This window comes from Erinaceus europaeus, chromosome 2 (assembly GCF_950295315.1).
Source record: "Erinaceus europaeus chromosome 2, mEriEur2.1, whole genome shotgun sequence".
Classification (NCBI taxonomy): domain Eukaryota; kingdom Metazoa; phylum Chordata; class Mammalia; order Eulipotyphla; family Erinaceidae; genus Erinaceus; species Erinaceus europaeus.
Window position 1 is genome coordinate 193611289 of NC_080163.1, and position 16515 is coordinate 193627803.

General features: G+C 39.5%; 1 protein-coding gene across 2 annotated transcripts in view; it reads left to right on the plus strand.

The window, feature by feature from the left end:
* TNIP3 (TNFAIP3 interacting protein 3) overlaps positions 1–16515 on the plus strand; it is a 96287-nt gene that overhangs the window by 44428 nt on the left and 35344 nt on the right. The window contains exons 3-5 of one of the 2 annotated variants that reach the window (XM_060186084.1): positions 9323–9409; positions 12793–12873; positions 15616–15681. In XM_060186084.1, coding sequence (XP_060042067.1) covers positions 9323–9409; positions 12793–12873; positions 15616–15681 — 234 coding nt within the window. Of the gene's footprint in view, positions 1–8900; positions 9410–12792; positions 12874–15615; positions 15682–16515 lie in introns of those variants that run through there. The other variant, XM_060186083.1, reaches the window with a different exon arrangement.

The following is a 16515-nucleotide window of genomic DNA, read 5'->3' on the forward strand; positions in this document are numbered from 1 at the left end:
GTGTTGCAGTAGATAAAATATTTAATGAGATCCTGAATTTCATTCCATATGCCAGTCATGTTCCAGTTCCTTCTCTCTTTTTTTCTCTCTCTCTGCCTTTCTCTCTCTTAACTAAATAAGTAAATAAATAAATAAAACACAAAAAAGAAAACACTCATTGTCCTTTAGGATGTGTAAGAAGTGGATAAAAGAGGATCCCTTCTACCTGGTTAAAATAATCATCAAAGTAGGTCTAGTTCAGGTTCTTGTGTGGTCAAAGGACAAGCACAATAACATTAAGAGGGGCCAAAGGAGAAATCTACCAAGCTTTGAAGTGAAGAGTGACATCAGAGTGGAAACGGTAACTCTTTATATAATCTGTATGTTTGTTCTGAGCTGAACCAAGTTCTTCCTATATGCAAAACACATGCACAACCACTGAGCTACATCCTAGCCTTACTCATAACTTCAATCAGCTGAATGAATGTAATTCATTCAGGGGCCTGAAAGAAGAGTTCTCATAGTCTTACAGTTTCTACTCAACCGTCACTTTAAGTCATAGATGTTATCCTTACTTTCAGAATTATTATTCTACCTTTGACTGCCATCCAGACTTGTATGGCTTCAACAAATACATTTAAGATAATGTATACTAGATAAGTCTATCTGATGCAAAGAGAAAAATAGCATCAACTTCTGGCTTAAAGAACTTTTCAATTGACAGCCTTATTCAGGAAGCAATATTTTGGTTTGGGAGATGCCATGGATATCACCATTTCTGAGACTTGCTTAAGCAAACGTGATGTGATCCATATATATATATATATATATATATATATATATATATATATATATATATATATATATATATGTTTTAACTTAATGACATGATATGGATTCCTCAGAGGGACTTCCAAGCCCAAGCTGAGTTTTGGGATCAAATGCCTTAATGCCAGGCCTTTCCTCTCAGTATGCCTCTTCTACTTGGCTTAGAAAGAATTTCATTAGTGGACGCAGGGGAAAGCACATTTAGTGAGTACTGTCGAATCACAGAGAGATGTTCATTGCATCCTAATTTTTACCTGCCACATGAAAGGCATCATTGTAAGATTCTTTTTATCTTATTTAGTACTTTTTGGGGTGTGGGCAGGTAGCAAGGCCTGAGTCACAAAGAGTAGCAAGTCTCATTTCCTTAAGAAATTCTGGCCTAAGTGGCAGAAAATGAGGCCAGTTTTAACTGTGACATTTGCAATGTCAGGGATCAAACTCAACCCCTTGTGCTTGAAAATCCAGTGCTGTATTCACTATGCCACCTCTCAGGCTGTAAGATTTACTTTATCAAACACTTTTCCTATTATTATTAGAGATTAGTGTTCCAATTCTGCAAATTTTCAGGCTGGCATGGCAAGAGATTTTCTTTTGTGTCAGAACCATTTATGAGGGCCAGATGGTAGCACACCTGGTTAATTGCACACATTACAATACATAAGGACCTGGGTTCAAGCCCTGGTCCTCACCTGCAGGTGGAAAGCTTCATGAATGGTGAAGCAAGGGTTCAAGTGTCTCTCTGTCTCTTTCCCTATCTCTATCCCCCCTCTCAATTTCTCTTTGTCTCTATATGATAATAAATAAATAAGAAGATTATAAAAATGAAAATTAAATAGAGCCATTTATGCATAAAAGACTCCTGAAGCACACTCTTTCTATGACATGTGTTTCAGTGAAACATTAGCGTCCCATAAGCTCTACATCATTTGTACAGACACATGCTTTTTAAAATTTTTTTATTTGGTAAGTGTAGTTTATTACAGGATTGTGAGATTACAATGTATACTTCCACATCACACCCACCAACAAAGGTCTGTATCTGCACCCTCCCACCTACCAAAGAGAACCACCAGAGCTCTTACTAATGTTACAGTTTTCTTGCTTCTGTTTTGTTTGCATTAGTATTATTATTTTTGTTTTGTTTTGTTTTTGGAAAATTCATGTAAATCAGATCTCTAGATTTTACATAGGATTCAAACCATCTGGCAGTTGTCTTTCATCTCTTCACTCACTTCACTAAGCATAATCATCTCCAGTTCCATCCACCTTGTTCCAAAGGACACAATATAATCTTTTTTGATTGCAGAGTAATAGTCCATGGAATGAATATATATATCCCATAGCTGCCTTATCTAGTCATTTGTTGTTGAGCATTTAAGCTTCTTCTACACTTTGGCTATTGTGAATAATGCAGCTATGAACATAGGGGTGCATACGTCCCTTTTAATTAGTACTTAACATTCCAATGTATTAATGCCTAAGAGTGGTATTACTGGGTCATCAGGTATTTCCATTTTTATTTAAGGACTCTCAGTACAGTCTTCCAAAGAGTCTGCATCAGTTTTCATTCCCACTAGAAATGTAGCAGAGTTCCCTTTTCTCCACAACCTCTCCAACACCTGTCATTATTTGGTTTGTTGATGGAAGCCATTCTCTCAGATGTGAAATGGTATCTCAGTGTAGTTTTAATTTGCATTTCTCTAATGATAAGTGAAGTGGAGCATTTCTTCATGTGTCTGTGGGCCATGTGGATCTCTTTAGAAAACTGTCTGTTTAGTTCCTTGGCCCACTTTTTTTTTTTTTTAATAATGATCAACAAGACCGTAGGTCAAGAGGGGTACAATTTCACATATTTCCCACCACCAGAAATCTGCATCCTATCCCCTCTATTGGAAGCTTTCCTATTCTTTATTCCTCTAGGAGCATGGACCCAGGATCACTATGGGGTACAGAAGGTGGGACGTCTGGCTTCTGCAATTTCTTGTCAGCTGGACATGGGCACTGGCAGGTCAACTCCCAGACTGTCTCTCTCTTTATCTAGTGGGACAGGGCTCTGGAAAGGTGGGGTTCCAGGGTACATGGTGGGGTCATTTGCCCAAAGAAGTCAGGTTGGCATAAGGGTAGCATTTGCAACTGGAAAAGCATTAAGATATAAAGCAGAACAAATTGCTTAATAATTAGAAACCTAAGGGCAAGAATATAGAAGATGAGATTTGGGGTCTCCATTTTGGGAAAAGCTAGTATGTCTATTTTGGGTATATTACAAGGGGCCCATGACTTTACTGATGTTTGCCTGAGCCCGGCAGCTAAAATGCAGGTGGGCTAAAGGTATTTATTGTCTGGGGAGATGGTGTCAGAGTTGTAAATAGGACTAGAAAGCTGGATCTTGGCAGAAGGTAGCTTCCAAATATGGGAAAAATATATAAATAATGCTAACTGTATATCCCATCAATTTGATCTGGGAACCATATAAAGCACAGGAGTCTGTGTAGCCTCTGCATCCATATAGGTCTGACCTCTCATTCTGTGGGTTATAGCTAGGTTGCCTTCATTGTAGGACCAGTATTTCTTGAGTGGCAGAGTATGTTGAACCAACCTCCCTTAGAAGAGTGGGGCGTCCCTACCATTGTTGACGCACATTGGGGGCAAGGTACTATAGAAGCCCACAAGAGAGTCTACTATGTTGTTACTAAAGGAGATGACCAGTGACAATGGAGAGAGGGATATGTTAGAGCTCTAGGCCCATCATGTCTATGTGGGAATCCCAGAATCCCCTGACTAAGTACCCGGATGATGGGGTGGGTTGGTAGTGACCAAAAGAGCCATCATTAAAGTATGCTGTCCTCTTGTCCTTATCCAACTTTTGTTTGTCTTGGAGTGATTGAAGGAAGTGAAATAGGAAGTAGGTGAGAAGGGTATCTAGGTCTAAGTAGAAATTATTTGATTATGGTACTTAGTTTTTTGTTTTTTTTAAGTGTCTGTTTTGGTCTTTCTACTTGCTTGCTGCACTTACTGAGTCACTGCAAACTATTGTGCACTTGAACATTAAGGTCTATATTTTCCCCTCCCTTAGGGATACATGTGCACATGTGCTCTATCTCGTGGGCCCTGGTCTATATCTAGGTTCTGTGGCTTTGTTAGGAAGTGCACCACCCAAAATAGAATTGAGGAGTCCTGTGAGCTAGGAAAGGTCTCACCAGAATAATGAGGCCAAATAGTTGACATCCCACGCCCAGTGTCTCTACACACAGTCTGAAGTGAAATGGGTCATGGTGGTACTGGTTGCATTGATTTGGTTGAGCACAGCAGGTGCAGTATCAAACGGTATGGATTGGGAGAAGCTGTCCCACTTTTTTAGTGGGTTATCTTTGGTTCTTTTATAGATCTTATTATACTTTTTAGTATATAATCATAGTGTTCAGATCTATGCATATGATATTGAAATGATTCTCCTTGAAGTGAAATGGTTTCAGTCATTAGAGGTAACCAGGCTGATCACACTGGAGAAATGGAGTCTGAAAAAATTCCACCAGTAATTGTGGGGGTCACCTGTACTCTTCAGGTTTTTTCTTTTCAATGAAGCAGAAAAGACATGTGTATTGCTATTTGCTATGTCCTCATGCCCCACACAGTGCCAAGTACACAGTCCATAAGCAGTAGATATTTATTATAAGGAAGCACACCTGATCAGTCAGGAAAATAGTTCAGGTGGTAAAGCATAAGACTTACATGCTTAAAATTTGTATTCTTTTCAGAAATACTATTTCTCACAGTTCAAAGCTTTGCTTTTCAAGACGGTCTCCAGAACCTGGAGAACTTATTTTGAGCATATTTCTCCTTTGCGTTCTATGACCAACTTAGTCAGTTCTAAGGCAAAAGATGTCCTCACTGAGAAAAAAAAAAAAACTAGTTACAATATACAAAGAGCAATGTGTGTTTGGAAGGGCATCAACTAATGCTTGAAGATATTAACTTGCTTCATAAAGTTTAATAAAGAACTATGAAAATGTAGGAAATATTACTGAAGAATCGTTGTCCCTGTAAAAAAAACAATATCACCTGGCATATGTCCTTATTTATTTATTTATTTTATTTTTTTCTTTTTATTATTTTTATTTATTTATTGGATAGACAAAGCCAGAAATTGAGAGGAAGGAGAAGATAGAGTGGGAAAGAGACAGACACCTGCAGCTCTACTTCAACACTCGTGAAGCTTTCCCCCCACAGGTGGGGACCTGCGGCTTGAACCCTGGTCCTTGCACAATATAACATGTGCACTCAACCAGGTGTGTCACCACCCAACCCTTCCTTATTTATTTTGTTTCTTCCCTAAATATTAGACAAGATTAAGGGAAAAAAATTAAAGATGTTATGTTTGATGTAAAATCACATAACCAAGATTGAGAGTGGTGAAATACAGGGGCTGGGAGATGGCTCACCAAGTAAAGCGCAAACATCATTATGAACAAGGACCAGGGGTTGAGCCTCAGGCTACCACGTGGGAGCATTATGCAAAGGGGAAGCATCAGAAAGGGCTGGAACAGTGCTGTCATGTTTGTTTGTTTGTTTGTTTCTTCTCTCTCTCTCCCTATCTCCTACTTTCTCTTAACATTTATCTAAGAAGTAAAATAAGTATCTGTCATGAACAGTGGACTCATGCAGGCATAAAGCCTCAGTGAAATAATCATGGGAACCAAGGCGGGGAGGGGAGAGAGAGAGAGAGACAAAGAGAGAGAATATCTATAAAGTGAATAAAAAGAAAATGCATTCAAAGGAAGCAGATGTTTGAAAATTTGGCGAGACTTCCTCATGATTACTTCTAATTCAGAGACCCCAGAGAAAGTGTTGTTTTCATTCTTTTGTGGGTTGTTGTGTTCCGTGAAGCAGAGGGGTACTGTGTTTCTTTCCTCTCCTCTCCCTGGTCAACAAGGAATATCAAAGATCACCTGAGACCAATAGAAGCCGAGACTAGGACTGAATATGGTACATATATACAATGGGGGTACTATGCACGGGTTAAAAATCAGGAAGTCATCTCCTTGGCAATATCTTGGTCAGAACTTGAAGGTATTTTGTTGAGTGAGACAAAACAGAAAGAGAAAGACCAGTACATTTCTAAGTGGAACTTGAGAATAAAGGACACTAAGGGTAAACATAAGGTTGGACTAGCTGTCGTGTATTATAACAAAGCCAAGGGCTCTGGGGAAAAAGAGAAAGGAAGGGACATCTGGGTCCTGGTGTGTGTTATAGACACCTATCAAGGGCAGATGAGAGGCTGTGCCTATTTGTTAAAGACTATACTATTAGCCACTAGCCCCTCCCCAATAAAAATAAATACATTTTAAAATTAAATACTAACATATACAAAAAAGTAACCCTGTTACCACAATAAAAATTTTAAAACTAATAATAAGAAGAAGACCTTACAGATAAGACCCTCATGTCAAATCATTGTGTGTGCACTAGGATACTGATACAGAGGAAACCCAAAAGACAAAACAAGGATTTCTTTACTTGGCAAGAAAATGTGCCTCCAAGCCACTTCTCTATGTTAATGTTATAATATCCACTGGGTTATCATTACCAGAGGCACAGATAAGACGGAAGAGATCGGGGGTTGGGTGTTAGCACAATGGGTTAAGCACAGTTGGCATGAAGCACAAGGACTGGGGTGAGGATCCCAGTTCAAGCCTCCAGCCCCCCACCTTCAGGGGGAGTCGCTTCACAAGCAGTGAAGCAGGTCTGCAGGTGTCTATCTTTTTCTCCCCCTCTGTCTTCCCCTCCTCTCTCCATTTGTCTCTGTCCTATCCAACAATAATGGCATTAATAACAACAATAATACAACAATGATAAGACAACAAGGGCAACAAAAAGGGAAAAAAATATTCTCCAGGAATAGAGGGTTCATGGTGCAGGCACTGAGCCCCAGCAATAACCCTGGAGGAAAAAAAAAAAGATGGACGTGATCCTTAAAACTACTTGTAACTATAGGTGTGCATCTGTGGGTGGGGGGGGGGTCGGTGTGTGTGTGTGTGTGTGTGTGTGTGTGTGCATGCATGTGCTTGTGTATTTTATGATATAGTTTGTTCTTTCTTCTCATATGGACAGATTTTAGTGTTAATAAGGTGTCAGAGGCCAGGAAATCTCTGCTCAGAGCCCCTAAAATCTCATCATCCACGAGTTCTAACTTTTAATTTCTGACCTCTGAACAGTTTGATTCCCACCTGGATTTTTGGATATGATCTTAAGGAAACACCACTCCAAATCTTTCTACTGCATTCCCCGCCCCCCCCCAAACAAGACCAAGAAACCGAAAGAAAGTAAACACACACACACACACACACACACACACACACACACACACACATCACCACCACCACCACCACCACCACCACCACCACGACCACCACCACCACACCCCTAGCAAAATGTCCATAAACTTTATATGTAAATATTGATCAATTTACTCCTGCAGGAACTTGTGTTTCGCACCACTGCAGTGAACACAGAGGTGTTACACACATGCATATACTATAAGTGATTGTAGATGTCAGGTAAAGCGTTCTGCCAGAGGGGATGGAAGAGCTAACATTGGGCTAGAGGCAGGGTACCAGCATCAGCTATGTTTCCTGGCTTACCAGGCGGAAGGAGGCCCAGAGAGGAAAGCGTTCCAGGGGAAAAGATCAACATAGACTAAGGCACATGACTCACAGGAGAAAACAGGGAATTCCAGCTGCTTGGAGCACTTGGAACACTGGAGAGGATACAAAAGGGGAGAGGGAGGGTCATGCCCTGGACACACCAGCCATACCCGTATCCTGAGTGATTTTTGTGAGTTTCAGGATTTATCCAACATGCAAGTGGCTGTCTTATAGGGAGGCAGAAAGAACTATGTAAAATAAGTGATTCACTGGAAATTCTTTCTTGCCTCCTTTTTGAGACACACTCTTTTCTTCTGGTATGCCTGCTTCTTCTCATGCTTCCTCTCTTCCAAATCTAGAAAGAGGTTTTCTGTGGGGCCAGGCAGTGTGACACTTGGTAGAGTGACATATTACCATGGGCAAGGACCTGGCTTCAATCTCTTTGTCCCTACCTGCAGGGGGAAAGCTTCACAAGTGGTGAGGCAGTGCTGCAGGTGTCTCTCTCTCTCTCTCCCTGTCTTCCCTCTCAATTTCTTCCTGTCATATGAATCCACTGCTCCTGGAGGCTATTTTCCCATTTTTGTTGCCCTTGTTATTTTTATTGTTGCCATAGCTGTTGTTGCTGGATAGCATAGAGATAAATGGAGAGAGGAGGTGAAGACAGAGAGGGGGAGAGAAAGATAGACACCTGCAGACCTGCTTCACCACCTGTGAAGTGCCCCCCCCCCCCGCAGGTGGGGAGTCGGGTGCTTGAACCAGGATCCTTACACCAGTCCTTGTGCTTCACGCCATGTGCACTTAACCTGCTGCGCTACCACCTGGATATATATAGATTTAGGGGGAGAAGTTCTAGGCTCCATTAAAGCTATTTTTATGGTTACAAGTATTTGTCTTCCTTTGCTCTTATCTACGCCCTGTAAAATGACAAGAAAGGGAAAGACGAAAAAAGGGAAGAAAGGAAGGAAGGAAGGGAGGGTGGGAGGAAGGAAGAAAAAGAAAGAAAGAAGAAAGAAAGAAAGAAAGAAAGAAAGAAAGAAAGAAAGAAGAAAGAAAGAGAGGGAGAGAGAAAGAAAGAAAGAGAGAAGGAAAGGAAGAAGAAGAAAAGGAAAGAGAAGAGTGATGAGAGAGAGAGAAAAAAAAACAAAAAGGAAGAATTTAACTTCCATGGAGTCTTGAGAAATATTTGGACATGTGGAAAAGATAACTTTAAACTTGAGAAGTTTAAACTTTCCGCCATTCTAGAAGATTAAATTTGCAAACAATTCCCATTTTGTCAGGAGTTGTCCTCTTTTATTTCCATAAGAATGAGAAGCACTTAGACAATTATGTAGGGCTCATTAAGTTTTACACAGCTAAATCACATTGGGAAGGCACTGCCAGAATATCTTGCCTTTGGGGATGCAGGTCACACAGTTGTCAAATAGTCATCAGTTACCTAATGGCTCTGGGAAGTACAATGAAGTTATAAGATTGTTAGGCTTCTGAGGAAAGGTTTGGCCCAGCCAGGCTTTTGTGGTAACTTCCTCCTGTAGTGGGAGAAACTGCCGGTAAAGGAAGAATGACAATTTACATACCATAGTGCAGATTATCTGCCTCTCTCTTAGTCATGGAGGGCCTGCCTGCTTGAGACATCCTGGGAAATCCCGATTTGGAAGAGAAAAGTTAAAGTCACAGTGGCTGTGCTTGTAACCTTACTTGGTGTAATTCACATTCAGGGTCACTTCTGTTCATATGTAATGAAAAGCTGCTGCTGTTCTTTTCTATCCTGATCTGTGGGGTCTTTCAACTTTTTTTTTTTTTTTAATATTTGGTCTCAGCTTCAAAGACACCACAAGAGACTTCTCACACTTTCTCTCTCTTTCCTGCTTTCCAAGACTCCAGGAAAAGCGATTTCCGGGACCTATTTCCTACAGGACACAAGGAGAATGAACACTGCAGAAGGTTCTATGGAGAATGTGGAGGTAAGGACACAGATTTTCAGGGGACTAATTGGCTATATCGGACTCCAATAGCATTTCTAATGGCTAAGTGTATAATGGTTAGCAAGAGCAGATAGTGACGATTGGGCTCACTTGAGCTAAGATCTGCTATCAAGTTTTAGCCTATGTTATTTACCAAAGATAAAATATCTGATTGCCTGCTATGTTTCTTTTGACCCTTGAAGTTATTTCTTCTCTTCCAAAGCCAGAAGAATATCTATCTATCCTATCCAATTCCTTTCAGCAACCTGACTCTCTGGGCTCTATATTTTGCTCTTAGAGGAACCTGACTCAACATAAAATTTGAGAATATTTCATGGGGCTGGATGGTAGTACATCTGATTGAGTGCACACACTACCGTGCCTAAGGACCCAGGTTTTAGTCCCTAGCCCTCACCTTTAAGAGGAAAGCTTCACAAGTGATGAAGTAGAGCTACAGGTCTCTCTCCTTCTCTATCTTACTCTCCCCTCCCAATTTCTCTCTGTCTCTATCCAATAATAAATAAATAATATATTTTTTAAATAATATTACCTCACTCTAGATAGAAATATCATAAAATACATACGTATGAATACAAAAATACTATAGTTCTTGTCCAATTAAGGTTACTGAAATATGTTTCCCAACTGAAAGAATGAATCTACTTTCTTTTTTAAATTTTCGTATTAACTTTATTTGCTTTTTTTTGCTTCCAGGGTTATTACTAGGGCTCAGTGCTTACACTACAAATCCACTGCTCCTGGAGGCTACTTTTTCCCTTTTTGTTTATCATTGTTGTTATTATTGCTGTTGTTATTGCTGTCATTGTTATTGGATAGGACATAGAGAAATCAAGAGAGGACGAGAAGACAGAGAGGGGGAGAGAAAAAAATGGCACCCACAAACCTATTTCACTGCTTGTGAAGTGACCTCCCTGCAGATGGCGAGCTGGGGGCTAGAACTAGGATCCTTACACCAGCCCTTGTGCTTTATGCCATGTTGGCTTAACCCTCTGCGCTACCGCCTGGCCCCCCTTTATTTGCTTTTATTGGATATAGACAGCTAGAAATTGAGAGGGAGGGGGAGATAGAGAAGGAGAGAGAAAGAGAGGTACCTGCAGCCCTGCTTCACCACTTGCAAAGCTTTCCTCCTGAAGGTGGGAAGCGGGGTATTGAACCTGAGTCCTTGTGCATTATAACATGTGCCGTCAACCAGGTGTACCACCACCCGGCTGGCCCCTTGAATCTACTTTCTTGAAGTTTGTTTTTTTTTCCTTAGAGTTAACCAACTTATGTAGGAAACTAACAGGCATGTCAGAATTTGAGTATCTTAGAAGCTGTTCCAGGTGATAAATAAGAGAATACAATGCCCAGAAACTTTGGACACAGATTACACTTAACAAGAAATGAATGATTGTTTTGAAAGTAGACTCTCTGTGGAGCCAGTGATTAGAAATCTTGGTACCTGTTGCAATATCAGTCACATCTCTTCATTAGCAAGTAGAAAGTGAAGCAATGATATATGAAAAGTGCCCCAAAACGCTGTCTTAGATTGATCTCGCTTTATTTTAGTATCTACTTGAGATACAAAACATGGTAAAATGTTAATCTCCCAAAACACCTCTCCTGGTGCATGTAGGCCTTACAAAAGCATTCTTGTCACTGTGTTTTCTCTCTCATCTGCAGATTTAGTAGCTAGCAATTCAGGAATTCTTTACAAAATAGATATTGAGAGTCAAAACATTTTATAATTTTTTTCCAGAGAAAACTACATAGAGCAAACAAATGCATATGATTTGATGGCTTTTAATCTGGACTCACACAAGGCAGGGTCATAAAAACATTTGCTGGTTATAGATTTCTGTTTGTTTACATCAATAACAGTGCTTGATAAAAATAAAGAGAAGATATTTTGAGGACCTTAGACCCATGTCTTAAGGTATGATCTGGAATGGAAGAACCTTGAACTTTATTATGAACCCTAATAGTCCAGCATAGTTATTAAATATGATGTACAGGGACCAGAATTTATTGAAAAATGGGTGGTAGAGCACCAGCCTTACCATGGGTGAGACACCCATGGTTGAGCCCTAACACCATGTGGAAGCACCAAGACACCAGAAGAAACTTCACTGCTGATGGACCAGTATTGTTGCCTCTCTCTCTCTCTTTCTCTCTCTCCCTCACTCCTTCTCTTTCTGTGTGTGTGTGTGTGTTTCTCTCACTTCTCTCTTTCCTCCCCTCTATCTAACATAAAAAGAATGAAAAAATTGACCCGTGAGTGGTAGTATTCCACATGCATGAGACTCCAGAATACATTTAAAAAAAAAAAAACAAGTTGCAATCCAGAAAGTGTTGCAATGGATAAAGCATTGGACTATCAAGTATGAAGTCTTGAGCTCAGTCCCTGGCATTAAGGTCAGTTCCCATCATCACATGTACCAGAGTGAGTGATAACCTGATTTTTCCTCCCTCCTTCTCTCCTCTCTCTCACAAATAAATAAATCTCAAAAAACAACAGAGTAGGAATAAGTAGAGGACAAAATAAGTTAGGGCCATGGAATTATCCTATGTGATTTATGACAATGGTAACCTATCATCAGATATTTGTCTAAACCCCCTGAATGCACATCAGCTATGAACCTTAATGTAAAATGTGACTTGGGATGATTAAAATGTGTCAGTGTTGATTTACTGACTACAATATATGTGTTATCCTGCTGGCGGGGGGAGGATGTTGAAAATCAGTGAGGAAATAGATGGAGATTCTCATAACCATCTCAATTGCTGTGAAACTAAAAATACTCCCAAAATATAGTCAACTAGAAAGGAAAATTTTCAGGATGGCTTTGATGTCAGTGCCCACCATTGTAACTGTCCAGTATTCACTGAAGTAGCTCATTCACTACAGTTTTAGAATCATCTGGCTGCCTTTTAACTGTATGTGTTCTTTATTTCCTGATGATTCTATTGCTCCTCTGACCTTTTCTAGAATCAAATCAACCTATCAACAGAAATAACATCTTAGAAATGAATCTACAAGACTTACCTGATTTCTACCAGCTTTATATTCTGAATTTTCATGTTTGTGTGTATAGATTTGACATCTAAATCCATAAGAACTGAATTTCTACTGCCTGTTGTATAGCTACATTTATTATTTGTGAGGGAATGAATCTGACAATTGAATCATATAAAACAATCTGCAATGTATTATGAAGGATATTGATTGACAGGTCTCTATGGTGACAGGATTGTTGCATTTAGAGGAGTATATTGTACTAACGTGTAAAAAGAGAGTTAGTCAAATGTTCTGTATTTCTGAAAAACAACTTTTCTCCTATTGATTTTATAGACTCATGTTACACTCACTTTTTTTTTTTAAGTGTGCTCAATCATCAAGAAGAAAGAACTTGATAAGTTCTCTTGAACACAAGATAAAGTGCTTGGAAAGGCAGAGAAAAGAGGTAATTTAGGAATATTATGTAAAGCTACCTAAGAATTGTTTTTCTGAGATTCCTGAAAGTTAGAACCCCTTTATTCATCCTGACAGAGGAAGAGATGAAATTGTGATAACTCTGGCAGTATGTACACTGCTAATTCTGTCATTCCTGTCACTCCTTTCCGAAAGTATTCCTGGAGATAATTAGTGTTTTATTCCAGAGTCTCATTTGTTGTTTCTGCATTTCTGGTGACAACTTTTTCAAACTCTTTACTCACTCTTGTGATTATTTCATTAACTAGTTTTTGGATGTTGACCTCATTATTTTGTGCTTAAACCTTTGCGGAGCTTTTAGCTGGACTCTTGTCCTGGTTCATTTCTCTAATATTTCTTCTTGTTGGTTTAACCATTTTATATAGTATGTTATGAGGTCCTTCTCGCAGTACTTTTCAAATTCCCGACCACTCTTGCCTGGAGTGACTTGTGTCTGTGTAAGGTAATCAAAGAGTTCACAGTTGTGGAAATTGACAGTTGTTTCAATACTATTTTAATCCCTGAGTTAGAGCACAGTGGCTTTAAAAGCCTCTTTTGTTCATTTTTTTCCCTGTACACTATGGGAGCCTGAGGACTTTTAAACTCTAAGTAGGCTTCTTAGCTTAATCATTGACTCCTGACCAAGAGATAAAGCCGGGTGGGGAAGAGATAATCCAGTGGTTATGCAAAGAGACTTTCACAGCCCTACCACTAGGCCACCAAGGTAGAGATCTTCTCCTGAGTTTCCTCTCTGTCCCCTGGTGTCAGCACAGGACCTCCACCTGCTGCTCCAGATTCTGAGGGCAGTAGCAATGGAGACTCACAGTTCCATTTGCTGAGTCTTAGGGGAGTCCTCTCCTCCCTTCAGCCATCTTTTTGTTGGTGAAACAGACTGGAGGTGGTGCTTCATCTGGTAAACTGCCAGACTGTTAGCAGCCACTTAATCTCTCCTTAATCTCTCGCTCCTCTCTGTCCATGAGCTACACGTGTTTGCACTCACCAGTGGTTTGGTGGGTTCCTGAAGTTGTTCTAGTCCTGTCTTGTTGTAGTCCCAGGTGGTCTCCTTTGGTATTCCTCGAAAGTATTACTTATATTGCATTTTTCATGTTCTCTTCTATGATGCCTACTACACCTCTTTGATACTACATAAAAATAGTATGACTTCTTGGGAAATTACTAAACTATAGTTAGTAATGTTGCAACAGCATAAAAGCATTAATTCCAAATTTAATAACAGGAATTTTTATTATAACATCATCTACTAAATTATCAAATAATCAAATATCTTTCCAGCAGAAGCGTTACCTGGTAATTGCCATACATTTTGGTAGCTAGTTGTACTGTTGCTGCTGTTTCTCCTTCCTATCCTCCTCCTCCTCTGCCTCCTCCTCCGTCTTCTGTTTGTCAAGTCTTATTGAAATCAGTCCCGTATTGAAAAGTGTTGAAATTTCTTTCTTTTTACCCTGGAAGTAGAAGAAAACATAGGGCATTGTGTATATGCAAGACTGTGGCTGAGTGACCTTAGGGACAATTTCTTCATTCTTTATGTTAAGGAATGTCTCTTGGTGCTGTCTATAGCACTTAAACACCCTGAATGAACTATCTCCCAGCTCCAAGCTGGGAGATAGTTTAAAGCTCTCTTTAAAAGAAATAATTGATTAATTAACTTAGTTATGTATGTATTTATTTATGAGGGGGAGAGCAAAACAGTGCATCACTCTGGCACATTCAATGCCAGGGATTGAACTTGGGACTTCACACTTGAGAGTCCAATGTTTAACCCACTGTGTCATTTCTCAAGCCACTCTGACATTTCTCTCGATTAAGAAAGGTACAAGCTTCTTTGACAAGAGAATTAAAAAGCAGGCCATGGTGTTTAGTCTGCCTTCTGTTTAGCACATATGTTTTAATACTTCAAACTGGAATCTAAATTATTTCTGAAGATTACCTTATCAGCTACTATTCATGAAAAATACACATTTTCAAAGAGGTGAGATACATTCACTGAGTATATATTACAAAGCAGGTGTCTGTTTTTCAAAGCACAGTACTGTGGGACTGGAAATCTGATGCCCAGTTCTGCATATGATAGAGCCATGCTTGGCTCTTCAACTCTCTCATAATTAAAACAAAATTTAAATAGATGACACACTGATTTGTTTTGAAAAGTACAAGATGGCAAGAAAGCAAAAAAAAAAATAGATTCTGAAACTAATATAAATTCTGTTTTTAAAAGGTGGAAGAAATGTTTCAGAATAATCAATGTTAAGTCCTTAGAGAAATATGGACAGCCTTGATATATTGATTAATATTACAGAAAAGAATCAATAATTACACATTTTTACTGAATTCTGGCTCAGTTGAACAAAGATGGAAATTTAAATAACCAAACTAAGTTGATAAAGTTGCTGACAACTTTACAGCTGACTGGCTAAGATTTATTTAACTTAAATAAATGGTTAACTTAATGGTTTCGTGTGTAAACCATTATGAAAAGGTTAAAGTGCACTCAATGTTAAAGTGCACTCAATGTAATCAAAATATCTAGAAGGTTGCAGAAGAAGTACTGTCTTCTCCATGACTCCCAAACTCTCAGCATCCACAAAACATGATTTAATTTTTAGAAGGCAGCTATGCTTACCACTATACCTCTAACACTCTTTGATTTAATTTTGACTAGATCCCCAAGTAGGCAGAAATCCTTTGCTGATTTATCACATTTGAATAATTTCAGCTCTTGGAAGTTAACCAGCTATGGGATCAACAATTTACAAGTATGAAAGAGCTATATAAAAAAAAGGTAAGTAAATCTTTCTCTCTTTCTCCCTGTTTGGTATTAAGTTAAATCAATAAGGTGGGGATGGGAGGGAGGAGGGGTTGCCAGATAGGTGAAGCTTCTTATCCATTTCACCCAAAGCAAATTTATACAGAGCCAACTGTTGGAAAATGGAGAGAGAGAGAGAGAGACTGAGAGAGAGAGGGAGGCAGGCTGCTGAGTGCCTTGTTCCTATGAAGATGAATGAATGGTGTCAGCAGATTGCTAGAGAATGGTAAAACAAAGATATTAACAGCCTGTAGGGATGTCTCCAGCATTCCCAAGCACATTGATCACTATTCAAAGAATGTCTTCACCTTGGCCTTATTACTTGTAGCCATAGGTATAGATACCTATGTAGTGAGACAAAGTCTAAAGGTCATACTGTATTATGCAAAGATAGTTTTCTACAAACTATCTAACAGACTTCACAGACACACACAAACCGGGATCATGGTAAAAGTGTGAGGGAAACTGGGGCAGTCCTTCTTCTTTCCTAGGTTCTGGCTTTGGTGAGAAAGGATTTTTTTTCCTTGAGATAATAACTTTTAATAGGAGACAGGCTGCTTATAATGCAAAGGTATTCCATGTTAAAAAAGAGAAGCCGGTGTGTGGGGGGGGGGTCGTGGAAGGGGTGGAGAAGAGAAAGTAAATTCCCCTAAATAATTCGGAATGAAGAAACTTGACCACAAGTAAGTAATGCTCGGTTGCTCTTCTCCATTTGCAAATTGCCGCGCCATGTTGCCACTACAGCAGACCAGTGTCCAGGCCATCAGTCTGGGATAGTTTAGGAGGCTGCACATTTTAAATATTCATGGG